This window comes from Polypterus senegalus, chromosome 9 (assembly GCF_016835505.1).
Source record: "Polypterus senegalus isolate Bchr_013 chromosome 9, ASM1683550v1, whole genome shotgun sequence".
Lineage (NCBI taxonomy): Eukaryota > Metazoa > Chordata > Cladistia > Polypteriformes > Polypteridae > Polypterus > Polypterus senegalus.
In genome coordinates this window covers 122,159,434-122,182,380 of record NC_053162.1, presented here as the reverse complement: position 1 = coordinate 122,182,380, position 22,947 = coordinate 122,159,434, and the positions used below count along the sequence as shown (strand labels likewise).

The 22,947-nt window shown below is 40.5% G+C and overlaps 1 protein-coding gene across 5 annotated transcripts in view; it reads left to right on the top strand.

Annotated features, from left to right (window-relative positions):
• Positions 1-2,824: 2,824 nt before the first annotated feature.
• LOC120535695 (tumor necrosis factor receptor superfamily member 3-like) overlaps positions 2,825-22,947 on the top strand; it is a 71,407-nt gene continuing 51,284 nt past the window's right edge. For 2 of the 5 annotated variants that reach the window (XM_039763686.1, XM_039763685.1), the window contains exons 1-2: positions 2,825-3,507; positions 6,103-6,292. In XM_039763686.1, coding sequence (XP_039619620.1) covers positions 6,212-6,292 — 81 coding nt within the window. In that variant the 5' untranslated portion in view covers positions 2,825-3,507; positions 6,103-6,211. Of the gene's footprint in view, positions 3,515-6,102; positions 6,293-22,947 lie in introns of all 5 variants that reach the window. The other 3 variants (XM_039763684.1, XM_039763682.1, XM_039763683.1) reach the window with 2 other exon arrangements.

The following is a 22,947-nucleotide window of genomic DNA, read 5'->3' as shown; positions in this document are numbered from 1 at the left end:
TATAAATAAATAAGTACTCGGTTAATACTTTATGCTTTGTTTAATATTAAGACAGGTGTGTGGAATTGTCATTCATTACTGGAAGATCAGGTGACTTTGCACTGTCTTGTCAATCTCAAACATTTTCTTAATGTGGAGGCACAAAACATGTCAATATCACTGTGACTGCTATACAGATTCAATTTTATATGTTTGAGCCCTATGCCCAGCTGCTGCTCTGACAAAGTCTTAATGTTCACTTTGGTGTGAGTTTTAATGCTCCCATGCTTGGGTGTTCCTCTTACATTCCAAATCCGTGAGTGTTAGGTTTTTGGATTTCTGTTGTTTTGTGTATTAGTTGGTCCTTTCACATCCCTGGGGTTTAAAAGATGGAGGAATGGACTTATAACTCTGGCAACATTAATGGTATTTAGCCTGTAAAGGGACTATTAGTGTTTGTTGTCCTTTTCTTTGGCTGTTCTGTAACACCACATGATCCCAGCTGCTTCAATTCCAGGCTGCACATACATCTCACACCACTCACCTTGGGGGTCTGTGGTAACAGGGCCTCCAAACTTTACCCAGCTCCATGAGTCAATTTAAAAACAGGTTCCTAAAAGTGGCTCACTGGAAGCAATGGACAAAGTCCGATGGACTTCATCAGCAGTAGTGGGGCCTTCTGTAAGTTCTCTATCTGCACCTTGCTCCCCAGAGCTGCTTTTGTGACTGGCTTCTCCAGTTAAAACCACATATTCTGATAGTCTGGGGCCACCTGAAAAATGCGTCCTCTCAAATTCACACAAGGGCAATGACAATATACTGCAGTCCAATCCAGGACTGGTTCCTGCCTTGTACCCAGTGTTGCTGAACAAGGCTCTGAATGTCACCAAACTGAATTTGATAATACATGTGTGACAATATTATGTTTGATGTCTCCCAACAACAATTTGAGTGCAATGTGTGGTGTGTTATTCACTTCATTATATGGCATTAAGGGCTTTACGCTAAATGAAACATATTAACACATAATGTTTGTTTTTGCAGTTTTAAATTTGTTCAACCTGTTAAACTCGTTCATTTGAGAAAACACATGTTTTTTATAAAGTTGTGTGTATAATGTTATATTCTAACCTTTAAAGCTTCCTTTACATATTACATTAGTGTATGCAAATACAGATATAGTGTCTGGGTGTTTGGGCCTGCAGCCTTTTGATGCTTAGGCTCTGAATAAGAGGTACATTAGTTTAATTTTATTGATCAAGTAACTGTTAAGCTGATGTCACATTATATGACTTCTAACCATGGGGTATATCAGATTTGCCGACCACAGTTGCTGATAATAGTTGCTGGACCATGACTTAAATGACTGAAAATCACTGCCCATATCACATTTTAGTGATCGTATTTCAACTTTCCAGCACAGTCTTGCTTGTTCCTTTTTCTAACAGCCAATAAATAACATGTAGCCTGATGATGCTGCGCAAAGGATTAATAGCTAGGGCAAGTTCAGCCACAATTTAATCTCTGTCAGCGTATGTGAAACACAAGACATCAGACAGATTAGTTTCTTTTCTGTTTGTAAGATTCAAAACATCTATGTTCCTTATTCCTTGTTGCTTCTTTATATGCATTGCATTTCTGGCTGGCCATTCATTGATTTTTAGCTCTCATGCACACAGAACCCACCCACATGACAAAATACAAAATCAGACCTGTTTGATTTTATCTGAGCCAGCGAGCTGCGGAATAGTTGGAGTGAGTTGTTGAGTATGTCACATTACGCAACTAACTTCACAGGAGTGTGCTGCCAACTGACTCCAGTTTACTAAGATTATGCAAATGAAGGCTACAACTGAAAATTTCTGGAAAAAAAATCACATAATGTGACAGTCTTTTAGAGCTCATGCTAATTCAATTAACAAACAAATAATTTACTTAATTGAAGTTTTATTTTAAAAATTTTTTCATCACAAGAATATAATTTAAAATATACCATTCAATGTGGATGAGACTCTGGCTGGGTGGCATGGTGGCACGGTGGGTAGCGCTGCTGCCTTGCAGTTAAGAGACCTGGGTTTACTCCCTGTGTCTGTGTGGGTTTCCTCCCAAAGACATGCAGATTAGGTGCATTGGTGATTCTAAACTGTTGCTTGGTGTGTGTGCCCTGTGTTGGCTGGGATTAGCTCCAGCAGACCCCCATGACCCTGTAGTTAGGATATAATGAATGTAGACTCTGGCCTATGCCAATTTTTACCAGGACTCTGAAAGTATCCCAAGTCTAAATCCCAAATAATAAAATTAACTGTCTATGTTTGGACGGGGTGACAGTTATAACACATTAAAATAAGTGTATAGTTCAAATATAAAAAAAAACAATTAAACACATTCAAAAGCATCCGATTTACAAAGTGGTCCAGCAGTCCTTGTAGAGTAGGAGTTAAATTTACATTTGAGGTATTTTGGAATTTTATACAGATCTGAACTGAAACCCATATTGGTCTCTTCTTCAATAAAATTAAAGTCTTAATGCTATTTAACATTCCAACCAAAATATAATTGTGGGAGGATGTTTTTTTATTATGAGTAACTTCAGTACGGTTTTATATTGACATTTATTTTGCAATTCTTTGTATATAAAAGGCTTCGTTTTATAAAATAACATTTAAGCATTAAAATATTTGGTTACGTTTTACCTTTTATTGTGTTTTCTTTTTTTTCAATCTCTGTTTTTGCACTTCGAAAACTTACATTAAAAAGCTTAAAGATAAACTTAACACATCGGTTATGACATTTGAAAACAATTCTGACAGGCATCCGCCGTGAAGCTGCGCGGCACTCCAACAGGCCCCCGTTCGTTCTTGGCACCTTTATGTGCCAGACGCTTAGATTTTTCTTTCCGATTGTATGAAGACATTACTGGCACTGGAGAGGAAAACAAAAGAACGAAGACATTTTGCTTAAAAATAAGAACTTTGAAATTTTACTGGATGCTTAAGTCATGCTACGAAATTGAGTGACAAAAAAAAACTAATCATATGCATGAAACCAAGCAGGAAGTGCGTTATAGGCCACAGTGATAGTGTGTGCGATAGCTTGTAAAAGCGAAACTATTTCTGTTTTCGTGTAGTGGACACACGTCGCCATGTTGAGTTCTATTGACATGAAGTGTTTGCTCGGTTGGCATATTGTTAATTCTGGAATTTTTCTGCCCGTGTTATAACGCGGACATTGACACTACTCTTTGATAGCCCGATTCGGCGCTTCAGGATCACCGTCGCACACCGAGTTGGAGTGTACTGCCGCGACCACTCCCGTCATCGAGAGGGATTTAAGCACTGAACTGACGAAACGGACAGGCTTTCGTATTATCATTATCGTCGTCATCATAATTATCTCCACGAAGGGACAACACCTAGGTTCCGAATAGGGATGAAGACCCCATAGACATGCTGCCCGTGACAAGTGCGCCAGAGGCCGACGGATGGAGTAAGGAGCTTTGGGTGGAACGACGCTGGACAGGCAGATACGGTGTGTGGTCAGTCTTTTACATATCTTTAACATATAGGGTGGTACAGATCTAATTATGCAAGTTTCATTACGCTATAACTTATTAATTTTATTACATAGAAAGTCACCCAAAAAATACCGGACCACCGAGAAGTGTGCGAACTTCGCGCCGAACTGGAATCGTCCCCGCATAAATCATAGTAATCCAGACGTTCTGGATCTGCATAATTAGATCTGGACCACCCTGTACTACTTCAAATGTTAGGAGTAGTCAGCTGTTGGTTCTGTATCTTTTATGTAGCTGAAACGTTTAGGGTCTGTTATTCCACGACACTTGTAAAGCTCTCAGGTTTTTTTCTTTTTAATACCACTGTTTAGTGAGTGCTTGCTCAGATCGCCGTTAAAAGTTCACAGGTGTTTATGCAGATGAGCACATTGATCTCTTTAAACACCCGGTAAAAAAAAGCAGTTCCAAATCAATTATGCAACAACATAACAAAAAATGTCAACGCAAGAAAGATGAGTCAGTACAGTTCGCGTTTATTTATTCATTTTGTGGTATCCTTGGGATCCCAGTCGTATTATTGAGCTTAATCTTAGAGTTGGTAGTAAAATAAATAATTTGGGCCAGACGATATTCAAATCATTCACTCTTTGTATAGCCACTTTCAGAATGAATATTGTATTTCTCCGCGTACATACAGTAAAAAATCTCGAAGCAGGAGGAGATGCAACAAGCTGCACAGTCATCAACACACAAACTAGACAGTGTGGACAGGGAAAGAAAATAGCGTGCAAGTGAAACCACAAGGTTTGTGATAAGGGCAGAGTCAGCCATACAGTAGGATACGCGGAGAGCAGAGTAGAAACAAGTTATGGAAATACAGTAGAAACCAGACATTCAAAGGCTTTCATAGCACCGCCTCCGGGGTTTGTTGACAGTGTTGAACTGAAAAAAAAATCCCAAGTGCAACTGTAAAGATTTCTGCTTGACAGATGATTTGAGTCCTGGAGTAGCAGGAAAAGCAGACTTATGAAATCCTGGTGCACTGTTAACAGTCATTAATTTTTAAAGTGCAATGTTTGGATAAATGAGCAGATTGAAAATTTAAGGGGAGCAAATACTGTATTAATGTAATCAGTCAATCATTCTTTGTTATATATTGCACTACAGTATTCATGGAAAATGCCATCTCAAGGCACTGTACAAACTGAACAGGAAATGATATTAATGAAGAACTAAAGTTTGACACACCTCCTTCCATTCTTTACCCAACAGCAGTTAACAGTTTTAGAGAACCATATAAGTAAAACGGCAAAAAGTAGAATAGTAAAAGGAGGAGAAATATATGTGCATACTGCGAAAATGTAGCCAAATTTGTATTGGTATCACTCATGATATTGTTTTTAAGTGCATGCATAATCCTGTTCATTTGTGAAAATTATTGTCTTAGAAATGTAATAACCTGTCTCGGAAAAGCATTGTTGAAATCTGTCAATCATAAGAAAAGATGTAGTTTCATCACATTTCTTTAAGTAAAATGCATTATAATTTACAATATTGCATAACTAATTTGAATATGTTATGTATATTTGTTTAGCTATACTGCATAGGACGTAAAGAAATGTTTAAAATTAGTATGATCAATGTTCTGTGAATTGTGCCACTCACTCCTACTCCTTCAGTACTGTATTTGGAAAATATATTTTATTTTGTCTTTATTTGTTTAAACTTTATTTTATGTAGCACATTTCACAGGTTAAACAGAATTATTTGAAAGCAAAATAATACAGCAATGCATATTAGTATCCCAAAATATGTAGTAAAAAAATCTATGTCTTTGAAAAAGAGGATCAACATGGGTAATTGAAATATCCAGGGATTATAATTTTTTAGAAATATATCACATAATTATTAAAAGCCATTATGAAATAGCAGCATGTGCACAATATCCTAATTAAACGTAGTTGTATTCATTCAGCTATGCAAATGCCATTTATACCAGTATTTATATTTTAAATTATGCGCACAGTGCTAGTATGCATTATAAATGTGTGTTTTAGTAAGGGGGTGTTAAAGCAAGATGTTATAGTAAAAGCAGGAGAGAACTGGCCTGCTGATAGAGTCTGCTAGTAGAAAACAATTTCATTTTTGAATAAGAAAGGCTTAAGTATGTGGGCATTTTATTTATTTGTGGTTAAAAGCTGAGAGAAGTAAAAGGTACTGCTGTTGAGGGCTTGTTAGTTACATTGACCAAATATGTATCAGTAGAAGATAAAACCTATTGCAAATCAAAATATCTAAAGAAATATAGCATTTAATTGTTTTTTTTAATACAGTAGTTTAATGATTAATTAAAGATGCAGATTATGCTCAGTACTATACTGATCTGATCACTTTTCAAGTAATGTATTGAGTGTCTTAATGCTGTAGATATCATGCAAAGAGATGGGAACTGACCTCAGAAGTTTCAAAACTTTTATGCTAGATTATACTCTCAAGGTATCAGTTTGATTTTAATATGATCGTGTTTGGTATACTGATTAAATTTGATTTGAAATATCAGAATATAACGGTAGTAATTTGGAACTCAACTCAAATTGTCTCTTTTTCAGCATTTAATGCAGACCTGCCATGAGTTGCTGACCTTTTACATGGTCTTTGCCTCCCTTCCTGGAGAAGTGTTTGCTGATTACGGTTTCTGGTGCTGCTGCCATTTTTGTGATGGATTTCACCTTCAAGGCTCAACTTCAGATTTCGCTTGGGTTACTGGCACTGCTCAGTGTCATTTTTGGTCAGGAAAAGGTAAACTTTATTCACTTTTCAAGTATAATACAACACTTATCCAATAAATCAATTATCAATGTATCTTAAGGTTTTAGAACCTCAGAAATAACTACCATAAATGTTGTATGGAACTGTCCACACAATATCCCAATGTATGGAATCATAGGGAAAAATAAAGATTAACAGCCCTGTGTTATTGGCTTGTGGTCTGGGTGTAACATGTTAAGTAAGCTTTTCAATCTCTCTCTGAGTATTACTTCAAACAAGAAAAAATATCTGCACTCGTTTTTCCTTACTCAAAGAAATCTTGCAGCTACAATGGTAAAAATATGTATAATCTTTTTTCTCTCTGTGATTCCAGTCTTACAGGACATTATGTAGATCTTTTTTATTAGCAGTAGACATTCATTTGTACATTTTACTGAATACATTTATTGTTGAAATTGTTTTTGATTAGTTTCTGGTTAGATGTTATGATGGTGCAGTGGTTGACACTTCTGTCTCACACCTCTCTGTCTGTGGGTTCAATTTCCAGCCTGGTCACATTCTATGTGGAGATTTGACATTCTCCCTGTGCTCATTTTGCGTTTGTCTTTGGTTCTACTGTAACCCTCCCAGTGCTAATAAAGATAGTCATGTTGCATTAATTGCTGACTCCAAATAAGCCTAGAATGGGGGTATCAATGATTTTCACCAGTTTTAAATTGTTGTGGCTAATGCAAATGTGGTTTGTCCATTCCACTAACTTCTATTAATCAAAATACCCATTTTACAAACTGAAAAGTGTTAGGCTTTTATTAATGAAACCCACCCTTGGGGAATTTTGTCTTTATTTACATAATGTCTGGTATACCCTAGGTTCAAATTCAAATATGCTGCTGGGGAGCTTCAGATCATAAATGGAATACGTATTAAACATGCTTATTGGCTGTGCATTTAACTTGCCTTATGTATAACTAAATTCTCTATCGCAATATAGATAATTATGTTCAAACAAATTAAAATATCTGTGGTGGGCCGGCACCCTGCCCAGGGTTTGTTTCCTGCCTTGCGTCCTGTGTTGGCTGGGATTGGCTCCAGCAGACCCCCATGACCCTGTAGTTACGATATAGCAGGTTGGATAATGGATGGATGGATGGATGGATGAATTCAAATATGTAGGCACTAGGGTTGTTAAATGTATCAAAATAATGATAAGTAACGATTATAACATTTTAAAAATTGTTTCAATACTCATATTTCGTGGTATTAATACTACAGTCTACCTTATGAATGCACTTTCAGTTTACTCTGACTTTTGACCGTTGAGCCTCGTAAGATACCAATGGGCTTGGCTTGGGTTGCAGCCCTGTTTCTTATAATATCCTGTTTTTAAATTGTGGAAACATTAATCAGAATAGCCTATAAACTGTTCATTTAAATTACGGATGTGATGTTTGGTGTTTTTCTATATGTTAAAAGATTGGTCTGCAATTATTCTTACCTGCAGGCCAGTTTTATTCTGCACTGTTCATTCAGGGGCAGCAGTCTTTAGCACTAGGGCTCTGTCAGTTGATTTTTTTAATCCCTCACCACAAAACCTTTTAGCCACATTTCATATTTCATGTAAGTTCCTAAACATTTCAGTGCTCAATTGCTTAAATAGTGGTGGTGCTCCTCCGTGTGCTTATATATTCGGTGTATTTTAATAAAACTGAATTGTGGGATGGTGACTAAAGTGAAAGTTGATGAAGTTGGCTGGCTGTGGCAGTACTTAATAGATGAGGTCTGTTTGAGTGCTGCAACATGGACATTTTTTCTTTGAGCTGTATCATGAAAAAAGCCACTTAGCATAGCAATGATTGTTATTTGATGATTTTCTTTACTTTGATTATGGATTATTTTTTGCAGTTTCCTCATACTGTTGGAGAAACCAGCTCTGAATTGAAATTTGCCTATAAAAGATTATGATTGCTGGGGAATAGGGACTGTACTTTTTGGGATGGGCCATAATGCACATTAAAGTTAATACCAAGGCTATTGACTACTACTGTAGTTAATTTTTCCTATGCTTTAAAGACTAAACTTGTTATTAATGGTTTTCACTAAAAACTAAAATTTTAACACATAAAGAATTGCAATTTATTGATTTTTTATCAAGTTACATTATGTATTGTCTTGGGTATTGAAAATAGTTTTCTTAATATTCTATAGATGTTTTAATTTTTTTTATTGTAACAACTCCAGTAGGTACAGTTTTCATTTCTAGTTTATGTTGGTTTAATTGAATACAGTACATTTGAAAGATGTCCCATGATTGTTTTTTTCAATTCCCTCATCTCTGAGTAGATGTAAAATTATGTGTGATTAAATACCATGATTATTTGTATGTAATATAAAATGTGCATTAGGGTTATGTGACTTTCATAATAAAACTTTTTGAATTGAGCACATGGATCAGTTTTTGAGTTGATCACTAGTGCAGAGAAGTTGCATTTGGTTAGGCAGCACAAGCAGATTAACAGCCATTGTAGCTGGAATACACAAGTTCTTATCTCATGTATGGAAGAGGCTTCCTATCCTAAGTTTAAGTGGTCGAATGTAGGCTGTATTAAGCCTTTAAAGGTCCAAATGAGGAGTATTTTTCATTTGTGCCTAAATTCTGCTTTTCTCATCTACATGTGTGCTAATTAAATTTCATTAAACATAAAAACAAATATTTTAATCAGAATTAACATACTTTACGGAGTTCTGCTCTCAGGCTGTCCCTAGACCGAAAGTAAGATACACGATATCAAAAAGAGAACTTTTTTTATGAAGGAAGGATTAACTACAACAGAAAGCAGTACAAAAGTGTAACAAAACTGGTTAAAACAATAAAGGCTTTAGTGCTTAGGGTCTACTTAAGCAAGTAATTGCCCTACCTACCCTGGATCATTGACTTACTTTCCCCAATTATTTTCCATAGTCACCTTCAGCAATACCTCTCTCTCTCTCTCTCTACAGTCTTTGTTTAGAAGATCTTTTAATTAATTAATGTCATTTAAATTAGCAAGTTGTTACTTGATATACAGGATTTTTTAGGTTACCATCTCATTTTCATACATCATTTCAAGAACAAATTGGTTTGTATTTTTGATTGAATAACGTCTTTTGTTTTAAATGAAATGGAAATTCTTTTTAAAAATGAGGAAGATTATCCTTTTACTTTCAAAGTAGCTATGTGACTTGGTTTCGCCTGGAAAATTTATTAAGACAGTGAGCATCAGTTATAGTTTTGTCAGTTAATTGGGTGTATCAGAAGTACTATGGAATTAAATACAATTTTTACTATATACAATATTTGTAGTTTTTTTATCTTTTTTTTTTTTTCTACCAATAACTAATATTATTGACAGGTAGTGTGTTGTAGTTTTTAAGAATTAGGACCTAGGACTTCAAACCCTGAGGTTGTTGGTTCAAATTGTGCAATTGGCACTGTGTGAAACATGAGCAAACCGCTTCATCTGCCTATTCTCCAATTGGAAAAACAGAGGAAATGTAACCAATTGTATCTGAAATGTTAAAAGTCACTTTGCATAATGGCATTAGCCAAATAATAAATAATATTACTATTGTTAGGACAATGGAGCTGCCTGCTCTTCAAACATTCACTGTTCTCCATGAGTAAACCATTTCTGCATTAAATCAATTCCTGCTTTTTCTTCTTTCCTAGTGATTTAGTTTGTGTTGATGGTCTTTGCAAAACACCATTTTACAGAAAAGTATATTTTTTTGAATTGAAACAGGTAATCGGCTATGTTCCCTCTAAGCTGCGCTCCTTTTTTGTGGAAGCCCTGCAGCACTTTTAAGCTGTCACAGAGCTGTTAATGTGCAGTGATGACAGATACAATACATAAAGTAACTCTCTCTCTCTCTCTCTCTCTCTCATTCATTATTTTGTGTATGTCCCAGTTGTATCTGTTGTAGAAGATGGGCTAACCTTGGTTGGGGTACTGGTTTTTTGCAGGGCACAACTGTGCTCACATCCACATTAGATCAGTTAACGCAGCATAGACATTAGGGCTACAACTAATGATTATTTTGATGATCAGTTCATATGTCAGTTTTTGTTTTAGTTAATCGATTAATCAGATGTTTTTGAATAAAGGCTTTTATCACCAAAATTTTATTGTAATTTTTTTACATTATTTCTTACATGACATGAGCAAGCGTTAATTATAACTCTTCTAACTACAACACATAACAAAAGAGTAACAAATATGCAGAGTGTAAAAAAACATTTTAAAATGCAATGAACTTAATTTATTGCAGTAAAACATCCATCCATCCATCCTCTTCCGCTTATCCGAGGTCGGGTCGCGGGGACAGCAGCTTAAGCAGAGAGGCCCAGACTTCCCTCTCCCCGGCCACTTCTTCCAGCTCTTCTGGGAGAATCCCAAGGCGTTCCCAGGCCAGCCGGGAGACATAGTCCCTCCAGCGTGTCCTGGGTCTTCCCCGGGGCCTCCTCCCGGTTGGACGTGCCTGAAACACCTCACCAGGGAGGCGTCCAGGAGGCATCCTGATCAGATGCCCGAGCCACCTCATCTGACTCCTCTCGATGCGGAGGAGCAGCGGCTCTACTCTGAGCCCCTCCCGGATGACTGAGCTTCTCACCCTATCTTTAAGGGAAAGCCCAGACACCCTGCGGAGGAAACTCATTTCAGCCGCTTGTATTCACGATCACGTTCTTTCGGTCACTACCCATAGCTCATGACCATAGGTGAGGGTAGGAGCGTAGATCGACTGGTAAATTGAGAGCTTTGCCTTATGGCTCAGCTCCTTTTTCACCACGACAGACCGATGCAGAGCCCGCATCACTGCGGATGCCGCACCGATCCGCCTGTCGATCTCACGCTCCATTCTTCCCTCACTCGTGAACAAGACCCCGAGATACTTGAACTCCTCCACTTGGGGCAGGATCTCTCCCCCAACCCTGAGAGGGCACTCCACCCTTTTCCGGCTGAGGACCATGCTCTCGGATTTGGAGGTGCTGATTCTCATCCCAGCCGCTTCACACTCAGCTGCGAACCGATCCAGAGAGAGCTGAAGATCACGGCCTGATGAAGCAAACAGGACAACATCATCTGCAAAAGCAGTGACCCAATCCTGAGTCCACCAAACCGGACCCCTTCAACACCCTGGCTGCGCCTAGAAATTCTGTCCATAAAAGTTATGAACAGAATCGGTGACAAAGGGCAGCCCTGGCAGAGTCCAACTCTCACTGGAAACAGGCTCGACTTACTGCCGGCAATGTGGACCAAGCTCTGACACCGGTTGTACAGAGACCGAACAGCTCTTATCAGGGGGTCCGGTACCCCATACTCCCGGAGCACCCCCCACAGGATTCCCGAGGGACACGGTCGAATGCCTTTTCCAAGTCCACAAAACACATGTAGACCGTCGGGCAAACTCCCATGCACCCTCCAGGACTCTGCTAAGGGTGAAGAGCTGGTCCACTGTTCTGCGACCAGGACGAAAACCACACTGTTCCTCCTGAATCCGAGGTTCGACTATCTGACGGACCCTCCTCTCCAGAACCCCCGAATAGACTTTTCCAGGGAGGCTGAGGAGTGTGATCCCTCTATAGTTGGAACACACCCTCCGGTCCCCCTTTTTAAAGAGGGGGACCACCACCCCGGTCTGCCAATCCAGAGGCACTGTCCCCGATGTCCATGCAATGTTGCAGAGACGTGTCAACCAAGACAGTCCTACAACATCCAGAGCCTTAAGGAACTCGGGTGTATCTCATCCACCCCGGGGCCCTGCCACCAAGGAGTTTTTTGACCACCTCGGTGACTTCAGTCCCAGAGATGGGAGAGCCCACCTCAGAGTCCCCAGGCTCTGCTTCCTCATTGGAAGGCATGTTAGTGGGATTGAGGAGGTCTTCGAAGTACTCCTCCCACCGACCCACAGCGTCGAGTCGAGGTCAGCAGCGCACCATCCCCACCATATACGGTGTTGACACTGCACTGCTTCCCTCTCCTGAGACGCCGGACGGTGGACCAGAATCTCCTCGAAGCCGTCCGAAAGTCGTTCTCCATGGCCTCTCCAAACTCCTCCCATGTCCGAGTTTTTGCCTCAGCAACAACCGAAGCTGCGTTCCGCTTGGCCTGCCGGTACCTATCAGCTGCCTCCAGAGACCCACAGGACAAAAAAGTCCTATAGGACTCCTTCTTCAACTTGACGGCATCCCTCACCACCGGTGTCCACCAACGGGTTCGGGGATTGCCGCCACGACAGGCACCGACCACCTTGCGGCCACAGCTCCGGTCAGCCGCCTCAACAATAGAGGCACGGAACATGGCCCATTAGTAAAGTAAAACATAACCAACTTAATTATGTTACTTAAATTGCTAGAACGGTTGTTTAAAAAGCAAAGTATAGGTGAAACTGCTACATGAGAAACTTTAAAAGCAAACTCTTAAATTGCTTCACCAGTGTTACCAGGGATGTAAAATGGTTATACAGGTATTTTGAAAGGCAGTGCAAAAATGTAAGCATGGCTAAATTTTCTTGGCTAAGGCTGTCTCTCTTTTTGGAGGTTATGTTGCCTGTAACCAAAAAGAGATGCTCAGTTGGTGTAGAGGTAGCATGGATACATATTCAGGTCTTTGTAAGCCTGGCCAAAGTGGGGTATCTAGCCTCATTAGTCATTCACTATTGTTATTGATTTTCTTCTTTGGCAGCTTGTTTCTCTCCAAAGTTTGTCAGGATCTCATTCCTTAAAACCTGTCCATAGATTTCTTCAGCTTCCACATCTCTGTTATCTTCTTTACTGCTGTTTCCCGAGCCTAGGAGTGAGTCAAGTTAAGTGACAGTGGCAGCACAGATTTCTCTAATGCTATTTGTGAGCCATTTCTTTTTTCACTTCAAGTGAATGTGTTTGTATTATAGATTACACATGGGAACACTTGCTTAGGTGTCAGAAACTTCAAGGAATGAGCCGTTTTAAGTCAGATCATGTTGCCATTAACACAGTGTTGAATGTTTATGCATAGAAATGTAAAATATATATTACATCCTATGACAAATATTTGACTAACTGACACAAAATAAGATCCATATGTAGATAGATAGATAGATAGATAGATAGATAGATACTTTATTAATCCCAAGGGGAAATTCACATAATCCAGCAGCAATATACTGATACAAAGAAACAATATTAAATTAAATAGTAATAAAAACATGTAAAAGCAGACAATAACTTTAAATAATGTTAGCATTTACTCCCGGTGGAATTGAAGAGTCGCATAGTGTGGGGGAGGAACGATCTCCTCAGTCTGTCAGTGGAGCAAGACAGTGACAAAAGTCTGTCACTGAAGCTACTCCTCTGCCTGGAGATGACACTGTTCAGTGGATGCAGTGGATTATTCATGATTGACAGGAGTTTGCTTAATGCCCGTCGCTCTGCCACAAATGTTAAACTGTCCAACTTTACTCCTACAATAGAACCTGCCTTCTTAACAAGTTTGTCCAGGCGTGAGGCGACTTTCATCTTTATGCTGCCTCCCCAGCACACCACCGCGTAGAAGAGGGCACTCGCCACAACCGTCTGGTATAACATCTGCAGCATCTTATTGCAGATGTTGAAGGACGCCAACCTTCTAAGAAAGTATAGTTGGCTCTGACCTTTCTTACATAGAGCATCAGTATTGGCAGTCCAGCCCAATCTGTTATCCAGCTGCACTGCCAGATATTTATAGGTCTGCACCCTCTGCACACAGTCACCTCTGATGATCACAGGGTCCATGAGGGGCCTGGGCCTCCTAAAATCCACCACCAGCTCCTTGGTCTTGCTGGTGTTAAGGTGTAAGTGGTTTGAGTCGCACCATTTAACAAAGTCTTTGATTAGCTTCCTGTACTCCTCCTCCTGCCCACTCCTGATGCAGCCCACAATAGCAGTGTCATCAGCAACTTTTGCACTGGCAGGACTCGAGTCATATTGGAAGTCTGATGTATATAGATTGAACAGGACCGAGAAAGTACAGTCCCCTCGGCGCCTGTATTGCTGACACAATGTCAGACCTGCAGTTCCCGAGGCACATATTGAGGTCTGTCTGTAAGATAGTCCACAATCCATGCCACCAGGTGTGAGTCTACTCCCATCTCAGTCATCTTGTCTCTAAGGAGCAGAGGTTGGATGGTGTTGAAGGCGCTAGAGAAGTCCAAAACATAATTCTTACAGCACCACTGCCTCTGTCCAGGTGGGAGAGGGATGGTGTAGCATATAGATGATGGCATCCTCCGCTCCCACCTTCTCCTGGTATGTGAACTGCAGAGGGTCGAGGGCATGGTGGACCTGTGGCCTCAGGTGGTGAAGCAGCAGCCGCTCCATGGTCTTCATCAGATGTGACGTCAGAGCAACAGGCCGGAAGTCATTCAGCTCACTAGGACGTGATACCTTTGGGACTGGGGTGATACAAGATGTTTTCCAAAGCCTTGGGACTCTCCCTGTTCCAGGCTCAGGTTGAAGATGCGCTGTAGAGGACTCCCCAGTTCCAGCGCACAGGCCTTCAGCAGTCGTGGCGATACACCATCTGGACCCGCTGCTTTGCTGGCACAAAGTCTTTCAGCTCTCTGCTCACATGGGCTGCTGTGATTGTGGGTGGGGATGTCTCACCTATGCTGGTATCAGCAGAAGGATGGTTGGAGGATGCAGTACTCGAGGTGAGAGTGGGTTAGTGATCAAACCTATTAAAGAAGTTGTTCATTTGGTTTGCTCTCTCCACGCCTGTCTCGATGGGCACCCGCTTTGAGCTGCAGCCAGTGATAATCTTCATCCCATCCCACACTTCCTTCATGCTGTTGTTCTGCAACTTCTGCTCCAGCTTTCTCCTGTACTGCTCTTTCGCCACCCTGAGCTGGACTCGGAGTTCCTTCTGCACACACTTGAGCTCATGCTGATCACCGCCTTTAAAAGCCCTTTTCTTCTGGTTCAAAAGGCCCTTGATGTCACTTGTAATCCATGGCTTGTTGTTAGCATAGCAGCGTACTGTTCTTACTGGAACTACAATGTCCATACAGAAGTTGATGTAATCAGTTGTGCATTCAACAGCCTCTTCAATGTTCTCACTATGTGACCCAGCAATATATCCCAGTCTGTAGTTCCAAAGCAGTCTCTCAGAGCCTGCTCTGCCTCAGGGACCACTTCCTGAATGAGCGTGTGGTTGTAGGTAGCGCCCTCACTCTTGGTTTGTATTGAGGCTGAAGCAGAACCAGGTTATGATCTGCTTTCCAAAGCGCAGGCAGCAGGGTGGCGCTGTATGCGTCTTTAACGTTTGCATACAGTAGGTCAATAGTCCTGTTTCCCCGGGTGTTACAATCCACATACTGGGAGAAGGCAGGTAATGTTTTGTCCAGCGTCACATGGTTAAAGTCTCCAGAGATTAGCACAAGTGCCTCAGGGTGCTGCGTTTGTAACTTAGCAACTGTGGAATGGATGACGTCACTCGCTATCTTAGCGTTCGCTTGAGGGGATGTAAACAATAACAACAATCACGTGTCCAAACTCTCTGGGCAAGTAATAGGGACGCAGACTTACGGCCAACAGTTCGATGTCCCTGCAGCAAGTGGAGATTTTAACGTTTACATGTCCTGAGTTGCACCACTTGTATTGACATAGAGAGTGAGTCCTCCTCCTTTCTTCTTCCCGCAGGTACTTGCGTCTCTGTCCGCTCTAACTGTGCTAAACCCGGGTAGCTCCACGTTAGCAACTGGGATAGTAGTTGTTAGCCACGTTTCACTAAAACACAGCAAGCTGCATTCTCTGTAGGTTCTGACATTTTCACCAGCACAGCCAGTTCGTCGATCTTATTTGGTAGTGAGTTCACATTTCCCAGGATCACAGAAGGCACTGACGGTTTATAACGCCATTTTCTCTCAAATTTCCTGGCTCTTATCTTATCTTTTATCTTTGCGCCGGCTCGGCTGCCCTGATATCGTCTTCTTACCTCGTCAGGTAAATAAGGAACCACACCGGCATGAGCATTTCTTCTCAGTGCTTTAAGTTGACTGCTTGAATAGGCAAGTCTCGGAGTGTAAGAATCCATGTCAAGTAGTAAAAATAATAGTAAGAATAGTAAAAAAAAAAAAGTAAATAAATAAAATAGTAAAAAGTGTCCAGGAAGCGATTCCACATAAAAAAGTGGTAGAAGTGATCAGTGAAATAGAGAAAAAAAAGGTAAAAAGATAAAGTCATACACGGAGCTGCTGGAAAGGCTGCCACTCGGATGCAGCGCCGGAATGTATGTATTCTGACTTATCTATAACCTTAACTTTAACGACAGACTTAGAAATGGATCTCGTTCATACTTCGGGGATTGCCTGTATTCAAAACTGGCCAGTTTTAAATAATATATCTGTAACAGAAATACCAATTCAACAATAGCCCTAAAGTTGTTTTTAAGATCGCTTTCACACTCGCAATGTATAATTATAGAACCAAGTTAATGCCAGTAGCTCAAAAGCTACAAACTGCTCCAAATTATACATTATTCCTATTCCATTATTGATAACAATTGTAAATGATGAGCATGCACCCATGTACTGCAGAATCACACAAGCAAACAAGTGCAGCAGGGGTGGAGCAGAGTACTGACTTGGGAATGGTCTCTGATCCAATAAGCCAAGTGTGAAAGTGTCCTGATAAACAGTGGGAACTTATCTTAAATTAGCTTACTGTGCTGAAGGCACATCTTCATTTGCTCTCATGTGTTTCTTTTTCAGATGCTCATGAATGATAGTCTTATTCCCATGCCATGCCAATTCTGCATTGCATATTTTACAATCATTTTTTTGAAAGGCTTTAACACAAAGTGTAACCATACTTTAGACATTTCAGGTCTTAATTTTAGTCTTTCGTCTCCCTCCGTCTCTGCCATGTTGAAAAGTGCTACTGCAGAATGTGATGGCATAACATAATGCTCTTGACATCACTGATCCAACTATTTAATAATGAAAATCTGTGGTAATGAATTTAATAATTTTATTGATTAGTTCTTGCAGCCCTATTAGACATGTTTGAAATGTGTCAGAAAAGCCTCATTTAGAAACAAAAACATAGAAATTATGCACAGGTTGTCTCCTGTGTGCGTGGGATAGCAGAATCAATTTCTGTGCCATTTTACTGCTGTAAAATGAAGTTAATCTCCATTGGTTAGTTGCCTAGATGAGCCAGGCATAAAGCATAAAAAATATAGAAATGGTTTGTTTGTTACACTTGCTCTAAAATGAATATAATCTTTTATATACTGTTTATTCCATAATGTGTGTTACACATGTAAAATAGTGTTGTGACATGTTTCAAACTTTTTTGGTTAGCAGTTGTATAGTGGTCAAATGCACATTGACATTTTCAACAGGCTTAAAGGTCTGGTAGAATCTGGCATAATAGATATGGTGCATTACACTGGCATGCTTTGATGTGATGCTTGTATCAGGAAGATTCTTTCATTCAATACATTTCTTGATGTCATCTACAGTTGTGCTTGAAAGTTTGTGAAACCTTTAGAATTTTCAATATTTCTGTATAAATTTGACATAAAACATCATCAGATTTTCACTCAAGTCCTAAAAGTAGATAAAGAGAAACCAGTTAAACAAATGAGACAAAAATATTATACTTGGTCATTTATTTATTTAGGAAAATTATTGAATATTACATTACATTTGTGAGTGGCAAAAGTATGTGAACCTCTAGGATTAGCAGTTAGTTTGAAGGTGAAATTGGAGTCAGGTGTTTTCAATCAGTGGGATGACAATCAGGTGTGAGTGGGCACACTGTGTTATTTAAAGAACAGGGATCTATCAAAGTCTGCTCTTCACAACACGTTTGTGGAAGTGTATCATGGCACGAACAAAGGAGATTTCTGAGGACTTCAGAAAAAAAGTTGTTGATGCTCATCAGGCTGGAAAAAGTTACAAAACCATCTCTAAAGAGTTTGGACTCCACCAATTCACAGTCAGACAGATTGTGTACAAATGGAAGAAATTCAAGACCATTGTTACCCTCCCCAGGAGTGGTCGACCAACAAAGATCACTCCAAGAGCAAGAGCGTGTAATAGTCGGCGAGGTCACAAAGGAGCCCTGGGTAAGTTCTAAGCAACTGAAGGCCTCTCTCACATTGCTCTCCAAAAAACATTGTTGCTCCTCTGCAGTTTGCTAAAGATCACGTGGACAAACCAGAAGGCTATTGGAAGAATGTTTTGTGGATGGATGAGACCAAAATTTAGAGAAAGGAAAACACTGCATTCCAGCATAAGAACCCTATCCCATCTGTGAAACATTGTGGTGGTAGTATTATGGTTTAGGCCTGTTTTGCTGCATCTGGGCCAGGATGGCTTGCCTTCATTGATGGAACAATGAATTCTGAATTATATCAGAGAATTCTAAAGGAAAATATCAGGACATCTGTCCATGAACTGAATCTCAAGAGAGGGTGGGTCATGCAAAAAGACAACGACCGTAAGCACACAAGTCGTTCTACCAAAGAGTGGTTAAAGAAGAATAAAGTTAATGTTTTGGAATGGCCAAGTTAAAGTCCTGACCTTAATCCAATCGAAATGTTGTGGAAGGACCTGAAGCAAGCAGTTAATGTGAGGAAACCCACCAACATCCCAGAGTTGAAGCTGTTCTGTACGGAGGAATGGGCTAAAATTCCTCCAAGCCAGTGTGCAGGAATGATCAAAAGTTACCGGAAACATTTAGTTGCAGTTATTGCTGCAAAGGGGGGGTCACACCAGATACTGAAAGCAAAGGTTCACATACTTTTGCCACTTACAAATATGGAATATTCGATCATTTTTCCTTAATAAATAAATGACCAAGTATAATACTTTTGTCTCATTTGTTTAACTGGTTTCTCTTTATCTACTTTTAGGACTTGAGTGAAAATCTGATGATGTTTTAGATCATATTTATGCAGAAATATAGAAAATTCTAAAGGGTTCACAAACTTTAAAGCACAACTGTAGATGTATGTTTGGTGAAGATTTTTGACAATAGATACTGTATAGCAACCCAACACAAGAGTAGACATTCCCAAGTTCAGTCCTGGTGAGCAGTTCTGGCTGCAGGTTTGTGTCGCAGCCAGGTTGTTTAATTAAAACTCGATCCTTGTTGAACTTGCTACCAAACTTTAGAGACTTATAGTGTTTTTCACTCTCCCACATCAGGTAATTTATATAATGTAGGTGTGTCCTTCCTGAGGATATCCTCCAAATGATTTGTGTCCTGGAGCAGATTCTCAGTCATCCAATTTTTTCTTTTGCATTTCTGTCTATATATTTATTTAAAAGACAAACATGTTTATCAACACACACTGGTGTAAATAGCACCAAGTTTGACTATGAACCGCTGGCTCATTTTACATTTGTATGTCATTGGTAATTAGCTGCTGTTTAAATAAAAATGGGCCAGTTTCTGTAGCCGAGGATCAGACCGCCAAGGTCCCCGCCTTCGGCCACCACCCAGCTCACACTGCACCCAACCTCCTTGGCCCCTCCCATAGGTGGTGAGCCCATGGGAAGGAGGACCCACGTTACCTCTTCGGGCTGTGCCCGGCCGAGCCCAATGGGTGCAGGTCCGGCCACCAGGTGCTCGCCATCGAGCCCTACCTCCAGGCCTGGCTTCAGAGGGGGTCCCCGGTAACCCGCGTCCGTATTGGGTAGTGACCGAAAGAACAAGATCGCGAATACAAGTGGCTGAAATGAGTTTCCTCCGCAGGGTGTCTGGGCTTTCCCATAAAGATAGGGTGAGAAGCTCAGTCATCCGGGGGGGCTCAGAGTAGAGCTGCTGCTCCTCCGCATCGAGAGGAGTCAGATGAGGTGGCTCAGGCATCTGATCAGGATGCCTCCTGGATGCCTCCCTGGTGAGGTGTTCCGGGCACGTCCAACCAGGAGGAGGCCCCCGGGGAAGACCCAGGACACGCTGGAGGGACTATGTCTCCCGGCTGGCCTGGGAACGCTTTGGGATTCTCCCAGAAGAGCTGGAAGAAGTGGCTGGGGAGAGGGAAGCCTGGGCCTCTCTGCTTAAGCTGCTACCCCCGCGATCCGACCCCGGATAAGCGGAAGAGGATGGATGGATGGATGGATGGATGGATTAAATAAAAAAGGAGAAATTCCAATCAGTTAATGCAGCTGTTTAAGACTAAAAGAAGCAATTAAGGGTTGGGATTTTTAACAGGTGAGTGGAAGTGAAGCACAGAAATGTTGCTTGAGTCATAACTGCTTCTGCAAAAACAGTTTGCTTCTATTTAACACATCGTGCTGTAGCAGAAACCTTTCAAGCAATGTGGCCGTTCAGGACTGAACTTGGGAATCCCTGGGCTAATAGGTGTTTAGTCAAGGATTCAAAAGCATGTGCCAATGACTTGGGCAAAAACCTTTTGTCCTGTACTCTTTTTGAAGTTATTTTTCTCACTAATCTGATTTACAATGAGAATATTTTTGTGTAACAAACACTCATTTAGACAGTAGAGACATATAAGATATACTGACACTTATCCTTTGTATCCTAAAATGTTTCTTTCAGACTCTTCATTATGTTTGATGCTCCTGCTCTTTGGAGGATATGTCACTGCCACACACTCAAATGGAATCACAAACAAAATCATATTCAAAAGTGTTTAAATATTGGGATGTCTGAGCTGCTTGATGTTGTCCTTAATGTCTGAAATTGCTTTCTGTGATTGCAATCAAATTATTCATCAAGAAATCAATTAAAATTAATTACACATGCCACACATTTTAATTTTCACATGTAAAAAAATAAAATGATCGATAGATGGTGCTTTCAGCAGTCATCAGTCATCCACATATTCATGTATTACTAAGCGTGTTTTATTCAGGGTTAGGGACAGCTAGACCCTGCCTCAACAATATTTGTCAATCACAGGGCTCTACATGGGACCGATATTGACATTTAATAGCTTTCTCCAAAGTGACATATCAGTCACAGCCAGATAATTCATGAACCTATTCCATTAATTACAGAGTGTTGTAAAAGTACATGAGTTGAGGCTCGTTAAGCAAGTCAAGCATGCCAAGCACGTTAAACACCTTAAACATGGTCAGATAAACTGTATGCCATCTCCAATTTTCAGACATGTCCAGTAGTCCATGCTAGCAATAAAGCTATTTCGTAACTAGTTTAATTAACACTTTGTTCTGCAAATATAGCTAAGAAAGTTCTATTTAATGTTAACTTACAGGGGGTAAAAGGCTATAACATATCTTAGGTAGCTATAAGAAACTGATATTCTGTTATTGAAATTAAGCAAACACTTAAATAAGTTTAACTTTAACATTACTTTCTAAGATTGGCTCTTGCACTAAGTTTAGACATCACATTAGGATCAGCTGTTGCATCCAAGTCTGTAAGTTCCTCACACAAACTGTGTGCAAGCAAATTAGAAACAGCCTGATCCTGGAACCTGGCCAGGTTCAACTTCATTCTCCTAGTAGGTGGTAGCCTACTGGAACTAAGCTGGATCTTCAGAGTAGCAAAAAGAAGTATGAGGTCAGAATTCACAAACTGGGTACTTCTGTAGACCCTGCAGTTTTGTAAGAGACTCCAACGTCTGTCCACGAGGATATGAATGATCTCCTTCGCCGCACCACCAGTATTGGAGTACCAAGTCCAACGAGGAGGCTCATGGTGCTGAAACCAGGATCCAGCGATCCTCCACCCCTGACCATTTGCAAAGTCAAGGAACATGGAGCCCCTTATACCACCAGACAAATGGGAACCAACACAATTCTCAAAGCCAACCCTGCCAGTGCCAGTGGCTGCATTGAAATCACCCACGAGTACCAGTGGCCATGTTGAAATCACCCATGGGGCAGTTGTAACTATAATCTTTACAATACAATGCAATTTATTTTTTGTATAGCCCAAAATCACACAAGAAGTGCCGCAATGGGCTTTAACAGGCCCTGCCTCTTGACAGCCGCCCAGCCACGACTGTCTAAGAAGACAAGAAAATACTCCCAAAAAAACCCTTTTCCAGGTAAGTTGGGCGTGCAGTGGGTGTCAAAAAGAAAGGGGTCAATACAATACAGTACAATACACAGAACAGAACAAATCCTCAATGCAGTATAAAAATAAAAATTTTAGAAGTACGGAGTAGAATTTAACAGTAGATGATATCACATAATATGATTTGGATTTGTTTAGAGTCCTGGAGATCTCGTCCATCAAGCTGCCTCCCCCATTTGGCCATTCCACAGCTGAAATAGCGCTAATCCAATGAAAGAACCCTTCTTTCCCAAGATGCCTGCTATCCTCCAGGGATAACTTTACCTTAGGCAGGCAAAACAACTTGGTAGGTGGGCCGTGGCACCAAGTGCCACATTTGAGTACCGAGAAGAGAAACAGAATAGGTGAGGGTTAGTATCCAACTATAACTATCATGTTACTTATGTTTTAGTGCTAATGACTAACAACAGAGATGCAGTCTGTACAGTTATTCAGCAGCTCTAGTCAGTATATGCTAAACTGAAGTTGTGAGTATTCAGCTGGGATTTAAAAGCTGAGACCGAAGGGGCATCTCTTATAGTAGCAGGCAGACCATTCCACAGTTTAGGGGCCCTGTAACTAAAAGCTTGACCTCCCACTGTTATTTTATTAATCCTTGGAATCATAAGCAGAC